Below are 15,163 nucleotides of genomic sequence, written 5' to 3' on the forward strand. Positions count from 1 at the left end.
GAGGTGGCTTCAGAAAGAAACCTGGTTGTTGTATGGGCAATGGCACTAAAGTTCTAGCCTTTTTAATTAAGTGAGCACTGATTAGAATGCAGTGGGATAGCACACAGACGTCAGCCAGAGTGGGGGTGGTGTGCCGAAGGTTTACGATAAGAGCCGAGTCGAGCGCGGTAGGCTGGCATGGTGACTTGCAAGAACATGGAGGCAGAAGGACACAGAAAAGCCAGGGTAGCTCAGAAATAAGATGCAGTATCCACAGGCAGACACCCCTTGGGGATGGAGAAGGTGGACTGGTCCGACCAGAGGCTGCCGAAGGGTAAAAAAGTAGTTTGTTTGAAAAAACTTAAATTGGAGCAGAGGGCCAGAGCAAAATTGGCAGAAGAGTGTAAATCAAAAGCGTATATGCACAGAAAGCAACAGGGAAAGTATATGGTAAAATGTGTCTGTGTTAAAGGAGAAGATGGTGGCTGATCTCACAAGCGGTTTAGTGGGGGAGAAGGGCCCACAGCATGCCATTGTTGAGGACTAGCTGTTCAACCGGGGAGCAGTTCGAATGGCTGGCAGTTGTGCTCCCGCAAGATTACAAACTAAGCTTTGCTTTTTGGCTAAATCTGAATAAGACCATGACAAAGTAACGTTTGTGTAGCTGGTGAAGTTATTTTGACTGCGAATGAATGTTTATATTAATATGTGACAATTACTGAGGCATAGATGCAATTAGTTAATTGAGCAGAGCTTATTGCGTGCAACAACATGACAGTCATTGAACACAGTAAGGCAGCTGCTGTGCTCGCTACTACTGTTGCAATTCTGTTTTTGGTTTTCTGCCAATTGGTTATGATCATGCTTATTTTTATGTGGGGTATCAAGTGTAAGTAAAGACTGAGTTCTGTGGTATCTGGTAACATAAGATCCTGGCCTTGTGTGTTAAAAGACCCATGTGGCAGCTGAGTGAATTATATTAATATGATCACAATTGGAATGAGCCTGATTGGGACAACAACCAAATGCAATCGGTATCCGACAATGATCTTGAACCCACTTAAAGGGGCATATCCATCTTACCACTATCTGGCTGGATTCTGGTGTGTAAACTACGATTTTGCAATTTGTTTGTAATAAATTGTATCAAAGGATTTTGAGGCAAAAATGTCTCTAGAATACAATTGCTTTTATCAGAGCTGCATTGCATTATTTAGTAGCACCGAAATTCCTCTCCAAAATCTTAGTTCTATGTATTTTTCCTCTCCATAACCTCAGTTCTACATATTTGCTAAGTCCAGAATCCACAGGGTGCTGAATAATGTACGAGTGGCTGAACTGCAGGTAAGGGCAGGTAAGATTACAGGTCGAGAAAGTGCGGAGGCTGACTATGCTGCCACTGCGTAGGTAAGTCACAAAGAGAACCTGCCACGCACCCCTGTAATCAACCATTTACCGTACCAGACAGTTCAAGGGGTCAACTACGTTATAAGTTAGTGTTTGTCATTCCACAGAGGGGATGTTACAAAGTGCTAGATGGCCTAGGAAATGTTACAGTAGGTTGAGGCTGGGATAATTACAGGAGTGGAGAATGTGTTTTAAGGATAACTCATATCCACACAGATCAGAAAAGCTGGCGGCACAAGGAAGAATCCATATGACTCGGTTAGTGAAGGAGCCACTGAAATCAGTTGTACTATATTTAGCTGCATGTTATGCCACGTGGTGGTGTACTTTGCTCTCGGTCACAGTTTGGCGGCAGCCGTTCACTCTGGTGGACAACTGGTTGGTAGTCATACCAATATAAAAAGCTAGGCAATGACTGCAGCAGAGTGTAATAGGTCTGCTCGTGTTCTCCGTATACACAAAAAATCTGACAGACACGATGAGCAGCAAATCTGTGACTGGTGGTACTGTTGTGGTGCATGGGAAAGTGTAATCATCAAGTAGCTGTAGGATGATTCGGGATGACTTGGACAGAATTTTTATTTGCTGTGATGAATGCCAACTTGTTTTAGATGGAAGCTGATATGATCTATAAAGGATACCACTTGTAGGACACTAGTGTGACCCATTGTCGAGTACAGAATACTACTGTGGGCAACTCTTGAGTACTGCTTGAGCATTTGGGAACCCTATCAGGTCCAATTAAAGGAGACCATCAAAGCAATTCAGTGGCATGCTGCTAGATTTGTTACCCATAGATTCAAATCAAAACAGAAGTATTACAGAAGTGACCTGTGAACTGTGAATCCCTGGAGGGGACCAGCATTTGTGGCTCATTGCATAATGATTTTATTGCTGCCAATGTACATTTCCTGTGTGGATTGCTAGGACAAATAAGGAAATTAGGATTCGTGTGGAGGCATATAAAGAGTCATTTTTCCCTCACTACTTTGTGAGTGGAACAGAAAAGGGAATGTCCAAGGATAGTGGTCAAGCACCAAATGATGGCTTGCACATTATGTATCCATATAGATGCAGAAGCATTGCATATTGGAAGCTGCCTAGCATAGTCATCTATAGCATTTATGTTTTTACTGCTTTCAATGAATTCATAGATTCTTTTGTGTTTCTCTGTGAGGTTCCCTTCTCAAAATTACAAGAGAAGTCTACCACCTGTCATACAAGATGTTTTTTATTGGTTATGCCATTGGTATTCATTTTGCGTATTCATGTAGCAACCAAATGAATATCCCACACATAACGTAGCTTGCTTTGGTAGTTACTGGTACTCTCAAAATTTCATTGCAGTTTGCATGGCAACATCAGTGATACGACATTCAATTCTGCATTTCAAAGTTACAGTGTTGAGTCGGCTTACAGTTTGTAATTTACTTCATGGTTAGTATACACGTTTTGGTCCTTCTGAGGCAACAGATGTAGATTTATAAAACATGTATGGTAAAAACAAACAAATGAATTTTTTGCTAAAGATTTTACTTTTTGTTGATACATGATACGCACGTCAAAAAAAGTTCTGCATCACCTTGGTTCCGAGAGTTCTGGATTCTGTTCAGAAAATTGGAATAGAGATCAACATAAACATCATTTCCACCCTTTTTATTGCTCCTGAAAATCACACATTGAATGTTGTACCACCATACAGCGAGACCTTCAGAGGTTGTCATCCAGTTTGCTGTACACACTGGTACCTCTAATACCCAGTAGCATGTCCTCTTGGAATGATGCAAGCTTGTATTCATTGGGGCATACTATCCACAAGTTCATCAAGGCACTGTTGTACCAAATTGTCCCACTCCTCAACGATGATTTGGCATAGATCCCTCAGAGTGGTTGGTGGGTTACGTCATCCGTAAACAGCCCTTTTCAATCTATCCGAGGCATGTTCGATAGGTTTCATGTCTGGAGAACATGCTGCCCACTCTAATCAAGCGATGTCGTTACTCTGAAGGAAGTCATTCACAAGATGTGCACGATGGGGGCATGAATTGTCATCCACGAAGACGAATGCTTCACCAATATGCTGCTGATATGTTGCAATATCGGTCGGAGGATGGTATTCACATATCGTACAGCTGTTACTGCGCCTTCCATTATTATCAGCAGCATACGTCGGCTCCACATAATGCCACCCCAAAACAGCAGGGAACCTCCACCTTGCTACACTCGCTGGACAGTGTGTCTAAGGCGTTCAGCCTGACCGGGTTGCCTCCAAACACGTCTCCGATGACTGTCTGGTTGAAGGCATGTGTGACACTCATCGGTGAAGAGAATGTGATACTAATGCTGAGCAGTCCATTTGGCATGTTGTTGGGCCCATCTGTACCATGTTGCACGGTGTCATGGTTGCAAAGATGGACCTTTCCATGGATGTCGGAAGAGAAGTTGTGCATCATGCAGCCTATTGTGCATAGTTTGAGTCGTAACATGACGTCCTGTGGCTGCACAAAAAGCCTTATTCAACATGGTGGCGTTGCTGTCACGGTTCCTCCAAGCCATAATCCATAGGTAGTAGTCATCCACTGCAAGTAGTAGCCATTGGGTGGCGTGAGTCAGGCATGTCATCGACAGCTCCTGTCTCTCTGTATCTCCTCCATGTCCGAACAACATCGCTTTGGGTCACTCCGAGACACCTGGACACTTCCGTTGTTGAGAGCCCTTCCTGGCACAAAGTAACAATAGGGATGCAATCGAACTGCAGTATTGACCATCTTGGCATGGTTGAACTACAGACAACACGAGCCGGGTACCTCCTTCCTGGTGGAATGACTGGAACTGATCATCTGTCGGACCCCCTCCATCTAATAGGTGCTGCTCATGCACTGTTGTTTACATCTTTGGGCAGGTTTAGTGACAACTCTGAACAGTCAAAGGGACTGTGTCTGTGATACAATATCCACAGTCAACATCTATCTTCAGGAGTTCTGGGAACCGAGGTGATGCAAAACTTTTTTTGATTTGTATGTAGTTGGGTGGAGTGAGGTGGGGTTGTGAGAGGAGAAGGGTAGGAGATTACCGTTTCAGAGCCTTTTCAGTTAGATTTGTCTAAACTGGAAGTGCTTGGCAGAGGCAGCAAGACACCACTTGCAAATTACAAATCTACTGCTTCACTCTAGAATAGAGCACAGAAAAAATGAACACCTAAATCTTTCCATATAATATCTGCTTTTTCTTTTTTTATTATGATGGACATTCCTTCCTATATAAGTGTGAAGCAACAAACAGTTTTGGTTTGTTGCCTGTAATTTCATGAAAAGATTTCACTGTAATGAAAAACACCTTTGTTTTAATGATTGTCATTCCAACTTGCTTGTATCTGGCATTTTCTGCACTATTTTATAGTAACACAAAACTAGCCATGATTTATTGAACTTTTCCAGTCTTCTGCCAATTCTATTTGGTAAGGATCTCTTAATGAGCAGTAATATGCATGTGAAAGATCAATAAGCAAAGTGTAAGCAATTTTAGTGGATTTTTTTTGTAGCTTATAAATGTCCTGTCAATAAGACAGTCTTTAGTTTAAATTCTCTAGAACATTTTTATGTGACAGTTCCAAATTATGTTGGTCATAATTTTAGTCCCTACATATTTAGTTGAATCAACTACCTCTAAATATATCAAACAATGGAAACTCCAGGTTGGAATATCAAAAATATAAGGAAAAGGTAGATTGCTGTTCACTTAAAGGATGTCACATTGAGTTGTAGACAGACACAATGATAAGACACTTACACATTAGCTTCAGCCAAACTGTTTGTCAGAAAAGGAAACACATACACACATTCATTCACACAAGCAAGCACATCTTATGCATACGTGACTGCCATCGCTGGCAGCTTGGACTGGAATGCAACAGCAATGTGGAATGAAAGCAGCAGTCTAGAGGGGACAGAGAAGGGAAAGGATAGTATGGTATGGATGGAGGGAGAGAAGAGTGATTTCTGGAGGAGCATGCAAGAGATTAGACTGCCAACAGTCACGGCATCAGGAGGCTATGGGGCAGGAAGGTGAAGAGGAGGAGGGAAATGTAGCGAAAAGGAGAGGAGTGGGGAAGGGGAGAGATGGGTGGGTAATCTGGCAGAGGGTAGCACACAAAAGAGTGTGGAACACAAAAATAGGAGCAAGGTGATAGGACAGAGGGTGAAAAATGCTGGGTGGAGGATGTGGGGACAGTAGGTTACTGTAGGTTGAGGCTCCTGAAATTATCCCGGCATCTGCATGCTCCACCAGATAGTGGCCTTCTGTCCCCCCAGCCACACTCTGCTATCCCTTTCCCTTCCCCATCCCCTCCAGAGTGCTGCTTCCTTTCTACATCACAGTTGTATTTCAGTCTGTGCTGCCAGAGGTGGTGGTCATGTGTGCACGTGATGTTCTTGCTTGTGCAAATGGATGTGGCTGTGTTTCCTTTTCTGACAAAGGCTTTTTCATTGGGTCTGTCTGCAACTCAATGTGTCATCTTTACCTCTAAATATGTGGTATTTACCATGAAACAAAATTCTCTTAGTACTCATGTGGAGAATGTTACACTTTTTAATGTTCACAGTTAATTGCCAATTTTTGCACAATCCAGATATCTTGTATAAATAATTTTGTAATGAATTTTGATTTTCTGCTGACCTCATATGATGGTAAACGATGGCTTCATCTGAAGATAATCTACCAGGGTTGCTTACATTGCCTCCTAAATTGAAGTGTCTACCACACTTCCTTGGGGAATGCCAAATATCTGGGGAGATATCTCTGTTCTGGAGAGAATAATGCAGACTGTGGCCCCAATTAAAATTACACAAACAAAGCTTCTAGTATTAAATAAAATGTTAAGCAAAGCTTCACAGGTAGTGTCACAGGTATCTCTAATTCTGACATGTCGGAATGAACTGCTGGATGAAATGTGTCTTGAGTGGCTACTGGGGCAATTTTTTTCAATATGCTGAACAAATCACTTGAGCAAAAGTACTATGTTCCAATCAACTGACAACAATCCAATAAGCTGTTCCATTACCGACATATATGACACCAGTGACTAATTATCCTCAAAATCTACTTTGACCATAAATATTAGGTAGATGGTTTCCCATTGTGAGAATTATGTCACAATGGCATCATGGGAAATACAAGAATGTAACAATGGCACAGATTTGTTTATTTAAAGGAGCAGTCCCACTGCACCTTTGTCTTACATACCATTCCTGCACAGTTGATAAAATATTCACATAACACAGTTCCATTGTTGGTTGCTACAGCTTTTACTCGGGCATTTTCAGTTAAAACTTGTACCACCTGGCAGTCTTCAACATATCTTGCACCTGCACACACATGAAAAAAAAAAAAGATAAAAGATAGCATCCAAGTTATTGGATGAATGATTTAAAAACAGTGTGAGGCTTATGACCAAATTTCTTTGTAGAGATTATGTGAGTCACTCCATGCAAAAAGTTAAAAGCAACGTTTTTGAACTTACCTCCTTCTCTTGCCAACTTTGCTAAAACATAACACACAGCTTGAGGTTTTGCCACAGCATCCTCAGGAACCCAGATTGCTCCAACCAAGTCTTCAGTTCTCAAGTATGGATGCAATTTCTTCAGTTCATTGCTACCAACAACCTACAAGAGTTGAATAAAAATGAAAGACTGTAGAAAATTACCCTTACTGTCATTGATTTTTACAAAAAATCTTTGAAAACAACAGGAAAATTTGGTCCATCGAATTTTGAGGTAAGATGTTCAGCTGATTTTACGCAGACAGACAGACAGACAGAGAGAGAGAGTATTCACCATTCAACAGGAATGTGTTGCAGGCAGTATTTATGTAGCAGCAATCTTTATGTACGGTATTACTTCCCCAAGCCAACAAATACTTTAACTTGTTTCACACAGGTAAAAGTGTACTTTATGACGAGTTACTTGGAAAATTATGTACAAACGAATGAATTTTCATCATCTAGCTAAGACTAGCATTTTGTTTTAACATATTCATAAATGCTTAATATATGCCAAATGTAATGGCTTACTCATTTAGCGACCAAACTTTTTTTCCCCAAGGATCTTTCAGTTTTTGTCTATTATTACATTAATTTTTACATCTTTTGTGGCCCCAACTGTCTTATACAATTTGCTGCTGTCCAACATGTGCCACCTTAATTAATAAGCCAAGGTAATTGATTACTGAAAGGTTAAATGTGATTGTGCTATTTTTATTTTTTGTCCCTTGTTTATTACCTTTTCTTGTTTTCCACATACCATTCTTCCTTTAACACAATTAGGTGACATTTCTATGGTATGGGGAGTTCTTGCAGAATGTAAATAACTTTGGAGAAAGTATTAATAGTGTTGAGTCACTGGTGTGTACTCTAGCTGGAAAAAGAATTTGTTCAAAAGCTAGTGAAGTTTTCAGTCTTGTTCCTATGCCTGTCGAAGACTCAATGTCTCTACTGTTCAGTGAGTTAGTTTAGTACACATTTCATTATTTTAATTCAGTCAGAAAAATACCAATCTCTTCCTCAGACTCAGCAGTTCTCTTTTTAGACATAATCTGCAGGCATGGGAGAGCCAATACAGATTCCCTCTCTACTCCCCCAATACAGTTGCTTCAGAGAAATGTCTAACACATTTTCTAAATGATGTTCCACAATTAACTCATCTATGAGAACACTGAGACTTCTTATAAAATAAATCTGACAACTAAAAATCACAGTAATATGACACTCTAAAGTCCTAGATGAAATGTAAATGACACAGGGAGTTAATGTAACTAGTCCCAACATACTTGAGTTACTGAACAATCTGTGGGCACATAAATAAGACTGAAAACATGTTCCTTGGCTCATATTGCTCGAATCTACACTACCTGCATTTTGAAAGTAAGGCTCCCTGTCAGGTACTAAGACCTTTCCTGCAATATTTCCTAGCAGAGCGGGTTGAGCATTTCACTGAAACTGACACTGACAAAAGAAACTCTTGATGAATCTTGTTTGGACCTTCTTAGTCTCTTTATTCATCAAAATTGGTAAGGATCACAATTTGGTGAGCACTCCTCAACAACCAGCCTAGAATGCTTTCGTTAAGTGAGCTCATCCATGGACAAATTACATTTCCTAAGGATCTTTCTGACAAATCTTAGGTTGACACCTGCCTTCCCCACAAATAGGCTGATGTGGTCATTCTGTCTTGACTTGCTCCAGACTAAATACACAATGGTTATGATTGATTACAGTGGATGACTGCCCATTTACACAGTCAAATTTCATCACATCTTACTTGCACACATTAATTTGTTAATTTGCATTTAAGGTCCACTGCCAGTCTTTTAACCTAATGCTGTCTCTGATGACCTTGTAGCACCTGCTATGTGGGTCACGACTTCAGTCATTATTTGCACAAACCAGTGATGTTATGCATATTCATTGGTGTAGTCATGTGTATGCAGCAACAGAGGAATTGCAGCTATCAAGCAGTTTCTGCACCAGTTGCCAGGTATGCTGTGTTTTGTATGTGTTGTTAATTCCTTAATGTCTGAATTTTGATATACTTTTGTGTGTTCCATGTTTAGGTACTCTGTACTTACTGTCACTCCTGGTAACAGTAGTAACAGGTATCCTGCTTTTCACAAAATATTCTTACATTCAGGAAAGTTATTGCTATTGGTTAAGCATTCCTGATCTTCCACTAGTCTCCAGTAACGTTCTGTGTTACGAACTAGTAAACAGACCCAGTTATTCTTCAATAAAGAATTTTAATCTACACTCCTGGAAATTGAAATAAGAACACCGTGAATTCATTGTCCCAGGAAGGGGAAACTTTGACACATTCCTGGGGTCAGATACATCACATGATCACACTGACAGAACCACAGGCACATAGACACAGGCAACAGAGCATGCACAATGTCGGCACTAGTACAGTGTATATCCACCTTTCGCAGCAATGCAGGCTGCTATTCTCCCATGGAGACGATCGTAGAGATGCTGGATGTAGTCCTGTGGAACGGCTTGCCATGCCATTTCCACCTGGCGCCTCAGTTGGACCAGCGTTCGTGCTGGACGTGCAGACCGCGTGAGACGACGCTTCATCCAGTCCCAAACATGCTCAATGGGGGACAGATCCGGAGATCTTGCTGGCCAGGGTAGTTGACTTACACCTTCTAGAGCACGTTGGGTGGCACGGGATACATGCGGACGTGCATTGTCCTGTTGGAACAGCAAGTTCCCTTGCCGGTCTAGGAATGGTAGAACGATGGGTTCGATGACGGTTTGGATGTACCGTGCACTATTCAGTGTCCCCTCGACGATCACCAGTGGTGTACGGCCAGTGTAGGAGATCGCTCCCCACACCATGATGCCGGGTGTTGGCCCTGTGTGCCTCGGTCGTATGCAGTCCTGATTGTGGCGCTCACCTGCACGGCGCCAAACACGCATACGACCATCATTGGCACCAAGGCAGAAGCGACTCTCATCGCTGAAGACGACACGTCTCCATTCGTCCCTCCATTCACGCCTGTCACGACACCACTGGAGGCGGGCTGCACGATGTTGGGGCGTGAGCGGAAGACAGCCTAACGGTGTGCGAGACCGTAGCCCAGCTTCATGGAGACGGTTGCGAATGGTCCTCGCTGATACCCCAGGAGCAACAGTGTCCCTAATTTGCTGGGAAGTGGCGGTGCGGTCCCCTACGGCACTGCGTAGGATCCTACGGTCTTGGCGTGCATCCGTGCGTCGCTGCGGTCCGGTCCCAGGTCGACGGGCACGTGCACCTTCCGCCGACCACTGGCGACAACATCGATGTACTGTGGAGACCTCACGCCCCACGTGTTGAACAATTCGGCGGTACGTCCACCCGGCCTCCCGCATGCCCACTATACGCCCTCGCTCAAAGTCCGTCAACTGCACATACAGTTCACGTCCACGCTGTCGCGGCATGCTACCAGTGTTAAAGACTGCGATGGAGCTCCGTATGCCACGGCAAACTGGCTGACACTGACGGCGGCGGTGCACAAATGCTGCGCAGCTAGCGCCATTCGACGGCCAACACCGCGGTTCCTGGTGTGTCCGCTGTGCCGTGCGTGTGATCATTGCTTGTACAGCCCTCTCGCAGTGTCCGGAGCAAGTATGGTGGGTCTGACACACCGGTGTCAATGTGTTCTTTTTTCCATTTCCAGGAGTGTAGTTCAGTTTCTAGTCCCAGACTGAATACATTATTTTAAAGGTCGGACAGACCAAATTATGCTGATCACAACAGGTGGTGGCCCCGACGTGATCTGAGCTGAAGAACCTGAACTGAAGAGAACTATACCACTCCTGAATTTACTACATGGCAAGATGACTGATGAACCAACAGTGTCCAGACTAGTGGTCTGTTTGCCTCCCTTCTGGCCTAACAACCCAGTGCTGTGATTTGCAAAAGTGGAAGTGAGCGTTTGCTATGTGCGCATCATGGCTGACTTGACAGAATTTCCTCTCTTCATGAGCCAGCTTGACCACTGTTTGCCACAGAAGTTCCCGATGTCATTACTGTACCATCACAGGAAAACTCATACAAGAAGTTTAAATCAGAATTAATCGAGAGAGTTTCAACATCACAAAGGGTCAAATACAGCACGTACTGTCATAAGGGAAGATAGGATATTACAAGACATCACAATACTCACATCACTTACTGAGCAAGTTAAACACAGTAACCATACTGGACAAGTTGCTTCACACCCTGTGGATCATTTGACAACTGCCACAGATCAAAATCATTGTGGCATCATAAATGAAGATGTCACTGGACGACATGGCAGAACTTGCCGATCACACCAAAGAGGCCATCGTACCTTCTCAAGTTAGGTGACAGTGTCAGTTGTTGGCACAGTAGGGGCCACCATAGTTGTGGACCAAGATTTTGCCTCCTTGGCATCAAAGGCAGAATTGTTATGTATGCAGATTAGCACACTTCTGTCCTAAAACAGTACTGGAAATGGTAGCGGGTATTACAACAGGAGAGCCCACAGTTGTTTCACATCCAATGCTGCATCATCTAACACGTAACAACCTATCTGTTGGTAAGTTTGGTGAGCAGGTATAAAAATGTACAACAGCCTGCTTGTTCCCAGAAGCCAGTGGTAGTCAGTTGTAGGTGCAACCGGCTGTCCTGTGAAGTCATGACATCTGCTCATCAGTGACAATAGATAAGGCCAAAAGTATTTAACAGACACCAGTTTGGATCTGAGCTTCTTAGCACTTCAATGCACTGCAACAGATTACTGACAGCGCTCTGCTTCTCTGCCACTAATGAATCATAATCTCCACATATGGAACACATATTGAACTAAATTTGGGACTTCACCATCGAGGAGGCCATTATAGGAGCTGGTCTCTTGGAACATTACCAGCTCGTAGCAGATGTGGCCAGTGCTCAGATGGCCGACAGTGTTATTGGACTGACAGCTGCAGGATTTTATTGCAATGCAACAGTGGACAGTGGCAGTCTGATACAGGTGTGTGACGATAAGTATGCCTCCTTACCAAGGCAATTCCCTGTGTTGGGCAGACCTCCAGGCACACCTATGCAGTGCCTCATAAAACAATGCATCATGCAGAAACCACATATGGCCTGCCAGTATCTTGCAAGCCTAGGAGCTTGGCACCTGATTGCCTGGTCTTTGACGAGGCAAAATTTGACACAGTGCTTAGAGAAGGGATAATCCATCTGTCAAGTAGCCCAAGGTCACCTGCTCTACATGTCGTTCTGAAGAAAGGGTGAGCTTGGCACTCATGTGGTGACTATAGCACACTTAACACTGTAACTGTTCTATCCCCTGCCTTTGTTGTATGCCTACAATTACATGTTACATGGAGCTACAATATTTATCATTCTAGACTGCACCAAGGCAGATTCCTCTAGTGAAGGAAGAAGTCCCAAAGACTCCGTTTGGACTTTATGAGAGCAAATTCATGACTGTTGGTTTATGGAATGTGGCTCAAATATGGCAGAGATTTATAGATTCCATCCTTCAAGGCTTGCCATTTTGCTTTGCCTTTCTCCATGACATTCTCACGTATTTGGCAAATGAAGAGCAATACCACCAGTACATTAAAAAGATATTTAAACAATTGGAACAGTCTGATGTCATGTTGAAAGCGACCATGTGCATGTTTGGACAACCCAAAATCACACTTCTACACCTCTGGATATCATCTGTAGGCTCCCTACCATTAACAGAGAATGTCAAAGCAGTTTTGCAGATACCAAGACTGACCACAATTAAAGAATTACACAGGTTCCTAGGGATGGTAAGCTTTTCCACTGTCACCTACCATATGCAACAGAACAGCACACCGACCCAAAGGTCAGAGACAGTACCCCAGTGCAGTGGTCGTAGAAGATGTGCTCTGCTTCTGAGGCCACAAAGAACGGTATGGCGAACATAGCACTCTCTGCACACCACAAGCATGAGGCACCCTTGGCATTGGGGGTAGACCCAAGCTAAACAGCTATCCTCATGGCACTGCAGCAGTTGTCAGACAGTTTGTAGCAACCACTTGCATATTTCTCATGGAAACTGACACCATTGCAGTAGAAGTGGAGTGCATATGCTGTGCACTTCCAGCTGCGTACAAGGCAGTTAAATGCTTCTGGCCACAGAATGAAGTGAGAGAATTTACAATCTACCCAGACCAGAAGCCGCTGGTCTACACTTTAAGGTAGAACAGCTACACTTTAAGGTAGAACAGCAACAACTGTTCTCCTAGGCAGTACAACTCTACGTCCAAACAGGCCTAGGCCCAATGGTACCGACCGGCCGCTGTGTCATCCTCCGCCTAAAAGAGTCACTGGATGTGGATGTGGAGGGGCATGTGGTCAGCACACCACTCTCCCAGCCGTACGTCAGTTTCTGGACACATTTCTGGCATTGACAGTGTAGTGACCCATTGTCTCCTGCACCAACGTTGTGACAAGAACTATAGATTTTTCATAAGTGGTCAAGGCTCAGTGAGACGACAAAGAACTCTAGACCTTCATCAGTGATGTCACGTCAGGTTGAAGTCGTAACTTGTCAGTGTTCCTGGCAATGATGTCCAAATATACTGTGATGTTTTGCAAGGAAGATCATACCTGTTTCTATGAACCACATTTCGACACAAAGTTTTAAACAATTTCCACAATCTGTGCCACCATAAAGCCCATCCAACTTTCCACCTAGTGTTACAACATTTAGTATGGCCTGAGATGGAGAAAGACTGCCAAGAGTGGACACAAACATGTCCCAAATGTCACCACTATAAGGCGTCCTGCCATGTACATGCACCTGTCGGTGATTTTCTAGACACAACTTTACATTTTGCACCTGTGCACCTTAATCTTGTAGGCCTACTTCCTCCAACAGGTGATCAGCAGTGTTTGTTCAGTATGACAGGTCACACTACATACTGGTTGCAGGCAGCACTGGTGGACAATATCACTGTGGGAACTTTAATCTTCACGTTTGCATAAGCGTGGATAGCAAGATTCAGCTGCCCACTACACATAACTACTGACTGTGGCCAGCAGTTTGAATCTGCTCTGTTTGCAAATCTGGTAAAGTTTTGTGGGTACATACACCACAAGACCATCAGCTATTACCCACCCCCCTTCCCTGCCACAAGTAATGATATGATAGAATGTTGGCATCATACCCTGAAGGTGGCATTCATGTGGCATGGAACTTCCTGGACATGTTCTCTTCCAATAGTTTTCCTTGTACTTACAAGTTTGACATTGACTCTTCAGCCATGGAATTAGCCTATAGCAAAACATTACGTCTTCCTGGAGAATTTGTCCCTGAAGGTGGTGCTCACGTGTAATAGAACTTCCTGGACATCTACCCTTTTGATAGTTCTCCTTGGGTTATCAACTACTTACAAGCCTCACATCGATTCCTCAGCTGCAGAATTAGTCTATGCGGAAATATTAAATATTCCTGGAGAATTTGTCCATGCAAGTTGTCTACAGACAACACCATGAGACGAGCCAGATTTCCTAAATAAGTTACGAGACCAATTTGCTTACATCTGACATCCCAAGGCCTCCCGATAGGCATGGTACAATGAGCAGTTGCATGCATCATAATTTAGACAGCTGCTTACATGTAATGCTCCATACTGATAGTGTCAAGCAACCTTTGCAACACCCATACACCAGACCACATCATGTCTTAAGAAGACGTACCAAGATGCCAGTCATTGCCATAAGCGACAGGTTGACAACTGTGTGAATCAACAATGTGACACCTATGTACATTTTTCATGAAGCACCACCAACTACAGCAGAATCAAGACTGCATCTTCCTCTTGCACCAGACACAACCGCCAACAGAGTTGCAACAACTGGCAGACACAGAAAAACGGCAAGCTTGCACAAGCCTTTTGTGTGTTTCATGTTTAGTTGTTCTGTGCTTACTGTCACCCCTGGTTACAGTAGTAACAAGTATAGTGCTTTTCATGAAATATCCTTATGCTCAGGTACATTATTGCTATTGGTTACACATTTCCGATCATCCAGTCATTTCCTGTAACGTTCTGTAAAAAGATCCAGTTATTTATCAACAAAAAAAATTTAATCCACCTCACTTTCTATCCCCAGACTGAATACATTATTTCAAAAGTCAGTCAGACCAAATTATGCTGATTTTGACAACCTCATCATTAAGTGAATGTTAAACCCTAACCTTTCTGCATTACTTTTTTTTAACATAGTGCTGAGTA

General features: G+C 43.2%; 1 protein-coding gene across 5 annotated transcripts in view; it reads right to left on the reverse strand.

Annotated features, from left to right (window-relative positions):
• Positions 1-15,163, reverse strand: part of LOC126263136 (pyruvate dehydrogenase phosphatase regulatory subunit, mitochondrial-like) — a 175,994-nt gene that overhangs the window by 106,061 nt on the left and 54,770 nt on the right. For all 5 annotated transcript variants that reach the window (XR_007546847.1, XM_049960162.1, XM_049960160.1 and 2 more), the window contains exons 5-6: positions 6,905-7,046; positions 6,628-6,749 (exon numbers count right to left, since the gene is read on the reverse strand). Coding sequence is in view for 4 of the 5 variants with exons in the window: in XM_049960162.1 (XP_049816119.1) it covers positions 6,628-6,749; positions 6,905-7,046 (264 nt within the window). In the remaining variant the exon portion in view is untranslated. The remainder of the gene's footprint in view (positions 1-6,627; positions 6,750-6,904; positions 7,047-15,163) is intronic.

Source organism: Schistocerca nitens, chromosome 6 (assembly GCF_023898315.1).
Source record: "Schistocerca nitens isolate TAMUIC-IGC-003100 chromosome 6, iqSchNite1.1, whole genome shotgun sequence".
Classification (NCBI taxonomy): Eukaryota; Metazoa; Arthropoda; class Insecta; order Orthoptera; family Acrididae; genus Schistocerca; species Schistocerca nitens.